This window comes from Triticum urartu, chromosome 1A, assembly GCF_056163025.1.
Source record: "Triticum urartu cultivar PI428250 chromosome 1A, HENAU_Tu73, whole genome shotgun sequence".
Classification (NCBI taxonomy): domain Eukaryota; kingdom Viridiplantae; phylum Streptophyta; class Magnoliopsida; order Poales; family Poaceae; genus Triticum; species Triticum urartu.
Genome location: NC_141873.1, coordinates 63024409 through 63038996, shown reverse-complemented (window position 1 = coordinate 63038996; position 14588 = coordinate 63024409). Strand labels below are relative to the sequence as shown.

At 46.4% G+C, this 14588-nt stretch overlaps 2 protein-coding genes across 3 annotated transcripts; both read left to right on the top strand.

Moving 5' to 3' along the window:
* The first annotated feature begins 222 nt into the window (after positions 1-222).
* On the top strand, positions 223-2057 carry LOC147990035 (uncharacterized). Of its 2 annotated transcripts, XM_087547027.1 has the most exons (3): positions 223-1371; positions 1598-1828; positions 1921-2057. In XM_087547027.1, exons 1-3 carry the CDS (start codon positions 823-825, stop codon positions 2008-2010), a joined length of 870 nt encoding a protein of 289 aa, XP_087403153.1. In that variant the 5' UTR covers positions 223-822; the 3' UTR covers positions 2011-2057. The 2 variants fall into 2 exon arrangements, with proteins under 2 accessions (XP_087403153.1, XP_087403155.1); XM_087547029.1 differs by lacking the exon at positions 1921-2057 and having other exon boundaries at positions 1598-1645.
* Positions 2015-4166, top strand: LOC125531300 (putative WRKY transcription factor 26). The gene is made up of 5 exons (XM_048695711.2): positions 2015-2398; positions 2510-2683; positions 2882-3285; positions 3421-3591; positions 3704-4166. Exons 1-5 carry the CDS (start codon positions 2120-2122, stop codon positions 3993-3995), a joined length of 1320 nt encoding a protein of 439 aa, XP_048551668.2. The 5' UTR covers positions 2015-2119; the 3' UTR covers positions 3996-4166.
* The last annotated feature ends 10422 nt before the right edge of the window (positions 4167-14588 follow it).

The window sequence follows — 14588 nt, the reverse complement described above, 5'->3', positions numbered from 1 at the left end:
GTTTTGACAAGCCGGTGAGACCTTTTTTTTGCTGGGTGAAAGGGAGTTTTATTCCATAAAAACATGGTTACAATCTTGAGCTAGCTGCTCCTCACAGCACGGAGTACTCGAACTCAACCATACCACGGTACAACACTGGGTACGGCTATAATGTGCCAAAAGATGTGCTACCCTGTTTGTCCAAAGGTCAAAGTCTGAAAGGATTAGTTTACATGTAGAGGTAGAACGTCTATCAAGCGATCCGAACAGTTTATCATTCCTCACCTCCCATATCTTCCACGGGATCGTGAGAAGCACAAAGGACTAGACGGGGCCCTGTCAGCTCCCGACAATCTGGCGCCACTTGTCAGAAAGTGATTAAACGACCTAAATCCCTTGATCAGTGCGTTTTGCAAAAAGTTTACTGGATGTACGTTGTTTTTTGCAAAAAATTAATGACCTCGTGATTTTCTACAAACAATGCCTTAAATGTGATGGTTTTGTGTGATTAGGCCAACTCCACCGCAAGACCCCATTCGGACGTTCGTTTTTGTCCGTTTGGGGTGTGATTTGGCGGATGTCCGGGGGGCGGACAGACGAATAGGGCATCTGCACCCCAACACGCAGAACACCTCTCGTACCCCAAACTGTCCGCCCCGAGCTCACCATGCCGCCACGCGCACACTCCGGAGCCCCGCCGCGAGCTCGCCATGCCGTCTCGCCCCGAGCTCGCCATGCCGCCTCGCGCGAACCCCCGCCTCGCCGCCAGCTCGCCGCCGCCCTGCCGTGCGTGCCCCGCCCCGTGTCGTCGCCGCCGCCCTGCCGTGTGTGCCCTGCCCCGTGATGTCACCGCCGCCCTGCCGTGCGTGCCCCGCCCCGTGCCGTCGTCGCCGCGGCCCTGGGAGCACACGCCGCCCCGTGCGGAGGGGGCGCAGCGGCGGGCGCTTGGCGGGCGCGGCGGGCGGGCGCAGCGGGCAGCGGAGCAGCGGCAGGCGCGCGCCGGCGGAGCGCACATGGGGCGGGCTTGCGCGTCGGCGGAGCAGCGGCGGGCGTGCGGCGGCCTCGGGCGGTGGAGCAGCGGCCGGCGCGCGCCGGCGGAGCGCGCACGGGGCGGGCTCGCACGTCGGCGGAGAAGCGGCGGGCGCGTCGGCGGAGCGCGCGCGGGGCGGGCTTGCGCGGCGCGCGTCGGCGGAGCAGCGGCGGGCCCGCGCGGCGGGCGGGCGGCGGAGCAGCGGCGGGGACGCGGCGGCCTCGCGCGGCGGAGCAGCGAGCGCGCGCGCGGCGGGTGGCCGGCGGGCGACGGAGCAGCGACGGGGGCGCGGCGGCCTCGCGCGGCGGGCGGCGGCGGAGCACGGGAGGCGGGCGGCAGGCACGCGCTGGAGGAGAGCAGCGGTGAGCGAGGAGTTTGGGTCGCTGGCGGGTGGGCCAGAGACGGACACAAGCGGACTAGAGGCGGACGAGAGGAGGGGAGAAGAGCGTCCGCTTTTGTCCGTCCAACCACATTTGTCGCGCAAATTTGGTCCCGATTTGGGGTTAAAACGGACACCAACGGACAACTCTGTCCGTTTGAATATTACTGGTGGGTCGTATTTTACGCTAAACGGACAAATTTGGACAGGATGGATCACGGATGGGTAGCACGGTGGAGTTGGCCTTAACTTCCAAAGCATCACAGCCTGGGAGCTGCGCACATACTACTACTACAGCCGGATTTGCACGCGCGAGGAGAGCCGTGGGAACACGCCATGCTCCATGCTGTCGCTGGCGAAGCGCCCACGCCATCTCTTCTTCTCGGAAACCCACTTCCCCGAACGACGCCGCCCTGGCTGACCAGTCAAAGCCGCACGAGGTTTGACCCAGAATCCCTTCGCGGAAGCACCGCAGACCACCACGTTCCCATTTGAGCTGACGTCAACTGACACTCCTACCCCACGTGGTCAGCGACCAGTGAACCTCCTTGTTGCTTGTTGCTTGCTTGCCGGGAATCAGTACAGCCACAGGTCCACTACCGCGCTACCGGCGTCTACTTAAGCCGCCACCCAGCAACAACTACTGTCCTCTGTTTACCAATCATTCACACCCCTCTCCCAAGTCTCAATTTCAATATTGAACTCCCTGCTCCTCCCGTCGCTCGATCGCCATGTCCTCCTCCACGGGGAGCTTGGACCACGCAGGGTTCACGTTCACGCCGCCGCCGTTCATCACGTCCTTCACCGAGCTTCTGTCGGGGTCCGGCGCCGGCGACGCGGAGCGGTCGCCGAGGGGGTTCAACCGAGGGGGCCGGGCCGGGGCGTCCAAGTTCAAGTCCGCGCAGCCGCCCAGCCTGCCCATCTCGTCGCCCTTCTCCTGCTTCTCCATCCCTGCAGGTCTCAGCCCTGCCGAGCTGCTCGACTCCCCCGTTCTCCTCAACTACTCTCACGTACGCCTCCTCCATCTCGTGTCGCTGTTGTGAAAAACTTTTTTGCTAGTTTCGTAGTATGTGCATATGATCCGTGGTGCTGATTTTAGCTGCCGCCTGCGTTTCTGTCAGATCTTGGCGTCTCCGACTACGGGTGCGATCCCTGCGCAGAGGTGCGACTGGCAGGCGAGCGCCGATCTGAACACCTTTCAGCAGGATGAGCTCGACCTCTCTGGCTTCTCCTTTCACGCAGTCAAGTCCAACGCCACGGTCAACGCTCAAGCAAACTACTTACCTTTATTCAAGGTACTCCATAATAGTACAAAGATAAGATATTCAGTATTATTGTCGAAACTACTGTACTTACATAAGATGCTTCAACGTCTTAACTTAGTTTAACTGTTACAGCATGCACCGAGGCTGTATGCTAGTACTAACTTGTTATGCTTTTTTATCTCTCTGACAATACAGTCGTATCTCACAAAGACGTACATGTTTATGCAGGAGCAGCAGGAGCAACAACAAGAAGTGGTTCAAGTGAGCAACAAGAGCAGCAGCAGCAGCGGCAACAACAAGCAGGTTGAGGACGGATACAATTGGAGGAAGTACGGGCAGAAGCAAGTTAAGGGGAGCGAGAACCCGCGGAGCTACTACAAGTGCACCTACAACAATTGCTCCATGAAGAAGAAAGTGGAGCGCTCTCTCGCCGACGGCCGCATCACGCAGATCGTCTACAAGGGCGCACATGACCACCCGAAGCCCCTCTCCACGCGCCGCAACTCCTCCGGCTGCGCGGCGGTCGTTGCGGAGGATCATACCAACGGCTCGGAGCACTCTGGCCCGACGCCCGAGAATTCATCCGTCACTTTCGGAGACGATGAGGCCGACAAGCCCGAGACCAAGCGCCGGTAAGTAATTGATCATTGCTTGCCAAATATTACCTTTGTAAAGTAATACTCAGTGATGGCGCGTTCCGCTGCAGTTTGCTTTCTCATACGTGTTGTTAGATTAATTTGAAGATTGTGTGTTTGATTGGTTGTCAGGAAGGAGCATGGTGACAACGAGGGCAGTTCAGGCGGCACCGGCGGCTGCGGGAAGCCCGTGCGCGAGCCCAGGCTCGTGGTGCAGACGCTGAGCGATATAGACATACTCGACGACGGCTTCCGGTGGAGGAAGTACGGGCAGAAGGTTGTCAAGGGCAATCCCAACCCCAGGTGAGAATTACCTTCGATCAGTAGGGAACTCGTGATCAGACTTGTATCGTGACGACGTTGTCAATCTGTTCGACCCTGTGTTCTTACTTGTATGATCGTGACAACGTTGCAGGAGCTACTACAAGTGCACAACGGTGGGCTGCCCGGTGCGCAAGCATGTGGAGCGGGCCTCGCACGACAACCGCGCGGTGATCACCACCTACGAGGGTAAGCACAGCCACGACGTGCCGATCGGCCGGGGCCGCGCGCTGCCGGCGTCATCTTCCTCCGACAGCTCGGCCGTCATCTGGCCTGCCGCCGCCGTGCAGGCCCCGTACACCCTCGAGATGCTCGCCGGACACCCAGGCTACGCGGCCAAGGACGAGCCCCGGGACGACATGTTCGTCGAGTCGCTCCTCTGCTAGCTAGGCAGGCTAGGCCGCGGCCCTTCGTTCCCCCTGTGGCGTTTACATGTGGGTCCACGTGTACAATATAATAGATGCTACATGTTTTTTTAGTTGATCTGTTGAGTAAATAAGCAATTGTTTGATTAATTTAATGCAGGAATAGATCATAAGCATGATGTTTACTAAGCACATACTGATATTTGATCACGTATTTTCTATACAGTAGACACATCTACACATAACGTCTCCTACCCATTTCGGGGTTTCCTCTCCCAAGCGATAAGATTGGCGGCTACGATCTTCGACAACTCCTTCCCGGATTTGACCTAGAGTTCCCTGCGATTCCATCTAAGAGAGATCATCACCGTATTAGGAGACAAGCATAGACCTGGATTGCGTATTCGTTGGCTTCTAGGGAGATGGCGAGCGAGAATTCTACTACTTTGTGAGTTGGCATCGATGCTGCTAAGAACAGAGCGGACCTGGGCGGTGGCCCACACGGCGTTGACATGGAAGAAAAGAAGGTCGGAGAAACTAAGTCCTCGGGTGGCGGTGGCTCTACATCTAACACCGAGGACCTGGGAGACAAATTCAAATATCTTAACCTACACGTAGATGAACAGGGGGACGTCGTCTTAGAGGAAGACCTTGAGGAACTAGAGAAGGATGCCGAATCCATGGCACTGGCCAGGATTCATACCTCACGCACTTTCAGCCATGGAGCCTTCTTTGGAGCCATGAGGTCCGCGCGGAATCTTGCCCAAGAAGTGGAATTTAGAGCAATCAAAGACAACCTCTTTTCAGTGCAACTATACTGCTTGGCAGATTGGCAACGTGTGATGCGTGACGGCCCGTGGTTATTTCGCAACTGCCCGGTGTTGCTGGCTAGCTACACTGGTTGGTCAGAACTTGAGGATACAGAGTTATGCACATATCAGGCATGTCTGAGAATCACAGGCTTGAAGGAGAAGATGCACACAGGTAGCATCACATTGCAGCTGGCTAAGAAAGCAGGAGTGGCGGAGTTTGTTGATGAGCGATCGGTGGAAGGACATGGAGGGGCGATCCGATTGTGCATCACCTTGGATGTTCGCAAACCTTTGACAAGATGTGCCAGCCTAACCCTGAGGAAGAAGAAGGTCTATTTCAATTTTGAATATGAAAAAATGCCCATGTTTTGTGGTGTTTGTGGCTTGGTCAGCCATGTGGCTAAGGAACATGGCAATGTAGTGCAAGCCGCAAATGACATTATCTACCCTCCCACTTTGATCGTCTGTGAACACCGTAGAGAGGACTACTCTTTTCAGAGGGGTGGTGGGAATAAAGGAGGCCGAACGAACCATGGCAGGGCCCCAGATGCCGGTTGTGGTACTTACATGCCAGAGAGTTCAATCCGGATGATGAAGATCTTAAGAGTACAACTTTCAGCCCTGCAAAAACCCCAAGCGGGCTGCTCCTTCGTCGGTCGCTACCAAAAGGCGCTTGGGTTGGATAGTCCGGATGACATTAATACGACAAGGGGTCTTCTGATGTTGACTGATGGAAAGGATGCTAACCTAGCGGATACTGCTAATTTCAATGAGAAGAAAGATGAGGATGGAGATGACACTACCTCATAGGATAGTAAGAGACACAAGACAAGTGAAGCAATAACAATGGACTTTGCAAATTTGGCAGCCTCCGACGCGAAGTACTGCCAGGCCCAATGAATCACTTAGTGTGGAACTGCGGAGGGGTGGGGAACCGCCAGACAGTTCAAGAGTTGTTGGCGCTCACTCAAGCCAATATCCCCAAGCTTGTATTCTTATGTGAAACTAAGTAAGCTTTAGTTCGGGTGGAAAGGTTGAAAGGTCGACTTAGTATGAGAGGATTTTGTGCAGTGGGCACTCAAGGGCTCAGTGGTGGGCTTGCTTTATTTTGGGACGAATCGTTGCAAGTTAATGTTTTAGATAAATGTGAAAGGTATATTGATGTTAATGTGTTGATCCAGGTAGTGATCGGATTGCTTGTATCTGCGTTGGTATTTCTCCAAATAGGAGAGGATGACGCAGCCCAGCAACGGTAAGTACTTCCCTCAGTTATGAAACCAAGGTTACCAATCCAGTAGGAGAACCAAGCAACACTATGTAAACAACACCTGCACACAAATAACAAATACTTGCAACCCAATGCGTAAGAGGGGTTGTCAATCCCTCCTCAGTGTTGAGATAGATAAAATTGTATGAGATTTGATAAATAGATCTAACAAAAAACACAAAATAAAATAAATAAATAAAAAGTGCAACAAGGTATTTTTGGGTTTTTGGAATAATAGATCTGAAAATAATATGATAGGAAATAGACCCGGGGGTCGTCGATTTCACTAGTGGTTTCTCTCGAGAAAATAGCATACGGTGGGTAAACAAATTACTATTAGGCAATTGATAGAAAAGCAAATAATCATGACGATATCCAAGGCAATGATCATGCATATAGGCATCACGTCCAAGATTAGTAGACGGACTCCTGCCTGCATTTACTACTATTACTCCACACATCGACCGCTATCCAACATGCATCTAGTGTATTAAGTTCACGGGAAAACAGAGTAATGCAATACGAACGATGGCATGATGTAGACAAGATCTATTCATGTAGGAACAGACCCCCATCTTTTTATCCTTAATGGCAATGATACATGCGTGTCACTTCTGCTTCTGTCACGGAGATTGGGCATCGCAAGATCGAACCCATCACAAAGCACCTCTTCCTATTGCAAGAAAAATCAATCTAGTTGGCCAAACCAAACCAAAGTTTCGAAGAAGAAATATGAGGCTATAAAATCATGCCTAAAAGAGTTTAGAGAAGACTCAAATAATATTCATAGATAGAACTGATCATAAACTTGCAATTCATCGGATCCCAACAAACACACTGCAAAAAGTCATTACATCAAATAGATCCCCAAGAATATCGAGGAGAACATTGTATTGAAGATCATAGAGAGAGAGAAGGAGCTGATGGGAAACGTAGCATGCAATTTCAAAAAAAAATCATACACTCACGCAAGATCTATCTAGGAGGTGCATAGCAACTAGAGGGGGAGAGTGTGTCCACGTACCCTCGTAGACCGAAAGCGGAAGCATTTGACAACGCGGTTGATGTAGTCGAACTTTTTCTCGTTCCGACCGATCAAGCACCGAACGTACGGCACCTCCGAGTTCTGCACACGTTCAGCTCGATGACGCCCCTCAAACTCTTGATCCAGCAAAGTGTCGAGGGAGAGTTCCGTCAGCACGACGGCGTGGTGACGGTGATGATGAAGTTATTCACGCAGGGCTTTGCCTAAGCACTACGTGAATACGACCGGAGGCATAAACTGTGGAGGGGGCGCCGCACACATCTAACAATGTTTGTTGTGTGTTCTAGGCTCCCCCTCCCCACATATATATAGGTGGGAGGGGGGATAGCCATGGGGCGCCCCAAGTAGGAGGAATCCTACTTGGGGGCCTTGTCCAATTCGCCCCTCCCCCTTACCATCCTTTCCGAAGAGGGAAGGAAAGGGGGGGAGAGGAGGAAAGGAAGGGGGAGGCCGAATTGCCTCCCCTTCCTTCTCTCTTCCCCTTTTCCTTTCCCTTCCTATTCGGCCAGCAAGGGGGGCGCAGCAGCCCATGCTGGCTACTGTGTTTTCCCTCTTGGCCTAACAGGCCCATATAGTTTGCCGGGGGTAGCCCGGAACCCCTTCCGGTGACCCCGATACGTACTCGGTACCCCCTAGAACACTTCCGGTGTCCAAATACTATCGTCCTATATATGAATCTTTACCTCTCGACCATTTCAAGACTCCTCGTCATGTCCCTGATCTCATCTAGGACTCCGAACAACATTCGATCACCAAATTACACAACTCATATAGTACAAATCGTCATCGAACGTTAAGCGTGCAGACCCTACGGGTTTGAGAATTATGTAAACATGACCGAGACACCTCTCCAGTCAATAACCAATAGCGGAACCTGGATGCTCATATTGGTCCTACATATTCTACGAAGATCTTTATCGGTCAAACTGTAATGACAACATACATTATTCCCTTTGTCATCGGTATGTTACTTGCCCAAGATTCGATCGTCGGTATCTTCATACCTAGTTTAATCTCGTTACCGGCAAGTCTCTTTACTCGTTCTGTATTACATCATCCCACAAATAACTCATTAGTCACATTGATTGCAAGGCTTATTATGATGTGTATTACCAAGAGGGCCCAGAGATACCTTTCTAATACTCGGAGTGACAAATCCTAATCTCGATCTATGCCAACCCAACAAACACCTTTGGAGATACCTGTAGAGCATCTTTATAGTCACCTAGTTACGTTGTGATGTTTGATAGCACACAAGGTATTCCTCCGGTATCCAGGGGTTGCATAATCTCATAGTAAAAGGAATATGTATATGCCATGAAGAAAGCAATAGCAATAAAACTTAAAGATCATGATGCTAAGCTAACGGATGTGTCTTGTCCATCACATCATTCTCCTAATGATGTGATCCCGTTCATCAAATGACAACACATGTCTATGGTTAGGAAACTTAACCATCTTTGATTAACGAGCTAGTGTAGTATAGGCTTACTAGGGACACTATGTTTTGTCTATGTATCCACACATGTATCAAGTTTCCAGTTAATACAATTGTAGCATGAATAATAAACATTTATCATGATATAAGGAAATATAAATAACAACTTTATTACTGCCTCTAGGGCATATTTCCTTCAAAAGCCATCTAGCTACTGCCTACGGACCCATAGGCCTGTGATAAACTACTCACGCATCATCGGAGGAGCACCAATGAGGATGATGAACCCCTCCGTAATCATTTCCCCCTCCGGCAAGGTGCCGAAAAAGGGCTCTAGATTGGATCTCGTGGGTTCTAGAACTTGCGGTGGCTAGAATTGTTTTTCATCAACTCCTCTAAGGTTTCTAGAATATCTGGGTATTTATAGAGCTGAGAGGCGGTGGAAAAGATCACCATGGGCCCCACAAGGCACCAGGGCATGCTTGGGGCCTCTGGTGCGCTATGGTGTCTTGTGGGCCCCATGGGCCTCCTCTGGTACACCTCCTGGGCTCCCTGGATCTCTTCTGGGCAGAAAACAATCTTCAAAAAGTTTTGCTGTGTTTGGACTCCATTTGATATGGATATTCTGCGAAGTAAAAACAAGTAAAAAACAGCAACTAGCACTGGGCACTATGTCAATAGGTTAGTCCCAAAAAATTTATAAAGTTGCTAGTAAATGACTGTAAAACATCCAAGATTGATAATATAACAGCATGAAACTATCAAAGATTATAGATACGTTGGAGACGTATCAGCATCCCCAAGCTTAATTCATTCTCGTCCTCGACTAGGCAAATGATAAAAATAGAATTTTTTATGTGGAATGCTTCCTAACATGTTCATCACATATTCTTTTCTTTTGTAGCATGAACATTTGGACTTTTAGATGATTCAAAGCAATAGTCTATAATTGACATGATGACATCAATACTCAAGCATATCAACAAGCAATCATGTCTTTCAAAATATCAACACTAAAGAAAGCTATCCCTAGCCCATCATGCTCAATCATTGATCCATTCATGAAACACACTCAAATATTAGCTACATCCAATGCACAAGTATGATCATAGTGCTCCCTAGTTGGTGCTTTATAAAGAAGATGGAGACTCGAATAAAAATAAAAACTGCATAAAGTAAATAGATAGGCCCTTCGCAGAGGGAAGCAGAGATTTGTAGAGGTGCCAGAGCTCAAAGCTTAAATTGAGAGATAAAATATTTTGAGAAGCATGTTTTTCCCGTCAATGAAAACGACCGAGAATTCTCAATACTTTCCATGGTAGATACATCATAGGCGGTTCCCAAACATAAAATAAGGTTTATTTCTTTTTCCACCATTCTTTCACAATCCATGGCTAGCTATATCCACGGGTGCCTTCCATACCAACACTTTCCAATGAATTTATTATTTGACAACATATTTTTTTATTTTGGGACTGGGCATCCCTATTACCTTGCCATACTCTCGTGAAATGACAAGTGAATAAACACTCATCTTGAGAATAATGCATCTAGCATGGAAAAATATTGGCCACCCCCTGCCGCTTCCTAAGCGGTATGAGCACACAAAAAGGAAAATCATTTTGAAAATTAGAGTTGGCACATACAAATTTACTTGGAACGGCATGGAAATGCCGCATATATGTAGGTATGGTGGACTCATGTGGCAAAACTGGGTTTAAAGGTTTTGAATGCACAAATAGTATTCCCACTTAGTACAAGGAAAGGCAAGCAAATAGATTGAGAAGCAACCAACCAAAAAACAAAAACTCTCATAAACAAGCATTAAACATAACTAACATAGAATAATGCACCACAAGTAGGATGTAATTTCATTGCATAACTATTGACTTTCGTGCTTGCATAGGGAATCACAAACCTTAACACCAATATTCTTACTAAAGCATAATTACTCACCAACATGACTCACATATTATTATCTTCATATCTCAAAACTATTACAAGGAATCAAGTTTATAATATCCAATGATCTTCGTGAAAGTTTTTATTATATCCTTCTTGGATATCTATCACTTTGGGACTAGTTTAATATATTACCATTTCTTATAACAAGCTCTCAAACAAATTTAAGTGAAGAACATGAGCATAAATAATTTTTCTCATCTCTCAAAATAATATAAGTGAAGCATGAGAGAACATCTTCAAAAAAATTACTAACTCTCAAATTGATCTAAGTGAAGCATGAGAGTATATTTCTTGAATATTAAAACACCACCGTGCTCAAAAGGATATAAGTGAAGCACTAAAGCAATTCCATAGCTCAAAAAATTTAAGTGAAGCACACAGAGCAATTCTAACAAATCATAGAAACATTATGGCTCTCCCAAATAGGTGTGTCGAGCAAGGATAATTGTGACAAACTAAAAAGCAAAACAAGCAAAGAATCATATCATACAAGACGCTCCAAGAAAAACTCATGATATGTGACGAATAAAAATATAGCTCCAAATAAAATTATCGATGGTCGTTAGAAGAAAAAGGGGATGCCTTCCGGGGCCCCAAGCTTAGTTGCTTGCTTATCCTTGAATATTACCTTGGGGTGCCATGGGAACCCCCAAGCTTAGTCTCTTATCACTCCTTCTTTCTTTATCCATCGTGATCTTAGCCAAAACTTGAAAACTTTAGTCACACAAAACTTAATAAAAACCTTCATGAGATTCGTTAGTATAAGAAAGACAATCCTCACTTTAAGTACAGTTGCAAACCCATTCACATTTTGTTATTGCATTATACCTACTGTATTCTAACTTTACCATGGCTAAAACCCCCCGGTATAGTCCATAGATTCATCAAAATAAGCACACAATGCAACAAAAACAGAATCTGTCAAAAACAGAACAGTCTATAAAGACTTAAATTTTACTCATACTTCTGTAACTCCAAAACTTCTGAAAAATAGGACAAGATAGGCAATTAATATATCAATATTGTGTAAAACATTTAGAGTTTTTTGTCACTCCAGTGATTTTTAACAATTCTGCTACTGGATGTAGAAGTTTATGTTTTCCAACAAGATCAAATCAACTATCACCGAAAGCCATTCTAAAGGCATTATTTGGCACAAACACTAATTAAAACATACAAACACAATCATAACAGGGGCATAATTGTGTGAACACACAAAAACAGAAAGAAAAAGGAAAAATAGTTTATTCATTGTGTTGCCTCCCAACAAGTGCCATCGTTTCACACCCCTAGCTAGGCATAATGCATAGATTCAAGTATTGTGAAGTGAGGGAAATCATCCATGCTCATCTCATATTCCCTCCTTTCAGCTGCAAGTTTCCTTTGTGACAAGAAAAAATAATCAAAAGGGCTAAATTTAATTGGGTAGGTATCTATGAGATCAAGTTTGGGAAGAACGCGTTCCTCCTTTGGACATTTATATTTGATAATTATATCTTTGTTATAAACGTTCCTTTGATTAAAATCCCTAAGTTTGTCCCTAAGCACAAACCCTAATCCATTATTTTGTATAGCAAAATTGTCATTGAGTTCAGAAATCTTATCAATCAAAACATCGAGAGGAACCCTTTTTCTTAGATTTTCATTATAAGCGGCATAATCTCGAGATTGTAATCTCCTCATCTCTTCATGGGCTTCTTTGATAATATGCCCAAATTCATATGCTAAAAATATTGTGGTAACACGTTTAACAAAAGGATCATGAATATTTGAGAATTCCAATAAGATACATTGTATGCAAGGATGCATGTGAACAAATTGTCTTCCAAATTCAACTATTAGCAAAGATATTGCATCCGCAATAATAGAGGTTTTATTAAGGATTGACCCTCCTAACATAGGTAACGTACCGGCACAAGTAAAGTAATCTTGAATAACACCTTTTCCAAGAATATTGCCGCTACATACGCGGAGTTTTTTAGTATGCAAGATAGTAGTTTCCTCTTCATGAGAATCAAAATCATCAGTTTTTTCATTAGCAACTCCCTGAATATTTTCTTTATTTTTCATAAGTTTTAAAAGCACAGACGGATTGTCCAAAGAGATTGCACTAGTTGCAAAAGCATTACTACTCTTTTAGATCTAGACATGATGATGAGAGCAAACTACATCACACGCAAACAAAAGATCAAACAAGAAAAAGGCAAATGAAAAAGAAGGCAAATAAAAAGGCAAATATTTTTGTGAAGTCGGGGAGATGAAAACGAGAGGCAAATGGAGTAATTGCAAGGAGATGAGATTTGTGATTGGGTACCTGATAGATGTTGATGATGTCCGATACGTCTCCAACGTATCTATAATTTTTTATTGTTCCATGCTATTATATTATCTGTTTTGGATGTTTATGGGCTTTATTTTACACTTTTATATTATTTTTGGGACTAACCTATTAACCGGAGGCCCAGCCCAAATTGTTGTTTTCTTGCCTATTTCAGTGTTTCGAAGAAAAGGAATATCAAACGAAGTCCAAACGGAATGAAACCTTCGGGAGAGTTATTTTTCGAACGGAAGCAATCCAGGAGACTTGGAGTAGACGTCAGGGTAGATTCGAGGTGGCCACGAGGCAGGGAGGCGCGCCTGCCCCCAGGGTGTGCCCCCCACCCTCGTGGGCCCCTCATGGCTCCCCTGACCGACTTCTTTCGCCTATATATGTCCATATACCCTAAAAACATCGAGGAACTGAATAGATCGGGAGTTCCGCCACCAGAAGCCTCCGTAGCCACCAAAAACCAATCTAGACCCGTTCCGGCACCCTGCCGGAGGGGGGAACCCCTCTCCGGTGGCCATCTTCATCATCCCGGGGCTCTCCATGACGAGGAGGGAGTAGTCCACCCTCGGGGCTGAGGGTATGTACCAGTAGCTCTGTGTTTGATCTCTCTCTCTCTCGTGTTCTTGAGATGGTACGATCTTGATGTATCGCGAGCTTTGCTATTATAGTTGGATCTTATGATGTTTCTCCCCCTCTACTCTCTTGTAATGGATTGAGTTTTCCCTTTGAAGTTATCTTATCAGATTGAGTCTTTAAGGATTTGAGAACACTTGATGTATGTCTTGCATGTGCTTATGTGTGGTGACAATGGGATATCACGTGATCCACTTGATGTATGTTTTGGTGATCAACTTGCGAGTTCCGTGACCTCGTGAGCTTATGCATAGGGGTTGGCACACGTTTTCTTCTTGACTCTCCGGTAGAAACTTTGGGGCACTCTTTGAAGTTCTTTGTGTTGGTTGAATAGATGAATCTGAGATTGTGTGATGCATATTGTATAATCATATGCACGGATACTTGAGGTGACATTGGAGTATCTAGGTGACATTAGGGTTTTGGTTGATTTGTATCTTAAGGTGTTATTCTAGTACGAACTCTATGGTAGATCGAACGGAAAAGAATAGCTTCATGTTATTTTACTACAGACTCTTGAATAGATCGATCAGAAAGAATAACTTTGAGGTGGTTTCGTACCCTACCATAATCTCTTCGTTTGTTCTCCGCTATTAGTGACTTTGGAGTGACTCTTTGTTGCATGTTGAGGGATAGTTATATGATCCAATTATGTTATTGTTGTTGAGAGAACTTGCACTAGTGAAAGTATGAACCCTAGGCCTTGTTTCCTAGCATTGCAATACCGTTTTCGCTCGCTTTTATCATTAGTTACCTTGCTGTTTTTATATTTTCAGATTACAAAAACCTATATCTACTATCCATATTGCACTTGTATCACTATCTCTTCGCCAAACTAGTGCACCTATACAATTTACCATTGTATTGGGTGTGTTGGGGACACAAGAGACTCTTTGTTATTTGGTTGCAGGGCTGTTTGAGAGAGACAATATTCATCCTACGCCTCCCACGGATTGATAAACCTTAGGTCATCCACTTGAGGGAAATTTGCTACTGTCCTACAAACCTCTGCACTTGGAGGCCCAACAACGTCTACAAGAAGAAGGTTGTGTAGTAGACATCAATGTTTCCCCGGCAACGGCGCCAGAAATTCTTATGGATTGCTTGTATCTGCATTGGTATTTC

What these genes read in the sequence shown, in the direction of transcription:
- LOC147990035 (XM_087547027.1), top strand. Translation starts at nt 823, where the DNA reads ATGTCACCGCCGCCCTGCCGTGCGTGCCCCGCCCCGTGCCGTCGTCGC. An exon ending in CGCGCTGGAGGAGAGCAGCG is followed by an intron (nt 1,372 to 1,597) that starts GTGAGCGAGGAG and finishes AAATTTGGACAG; the next exon opens with GATGGATCACGGATGGGTAG. An exon ending in ACCAGTCAAAGCCGCACGAG is followed by an intron (nt 1,829 to 1,920) that starts GTTTGACCCAGA and finishes CCACGTGGTCAG; the next exon opens with CGACCAGTGAACCTCCTTGT.
- LOC125531300 (XM_048695711.2), top strand. Translation starts at nt 2,120, where the DNA reads ATGTCCTCCTCCACGGGGAGCTTGGACCACGCAGGGTTCACGTTCACG. An exon ending in ACTACTTACCTTTATTCAAG is followed by an intron (nt 2,684 to 2,881) that starts GTACTCCATAAT and finishes ATGTTTATGCAG; the next exon opens with GAGCAGCAGGAGCAACAACA. An exon ending in AAGGGCAATCCCAACCCCAG is followed by an intron (nt 3,592 to 3,703) that starts GTGAGAATTACC and finishes ACAACGTTGCAG; the next exon opens with GAGCTACTACAAGTGCACAA.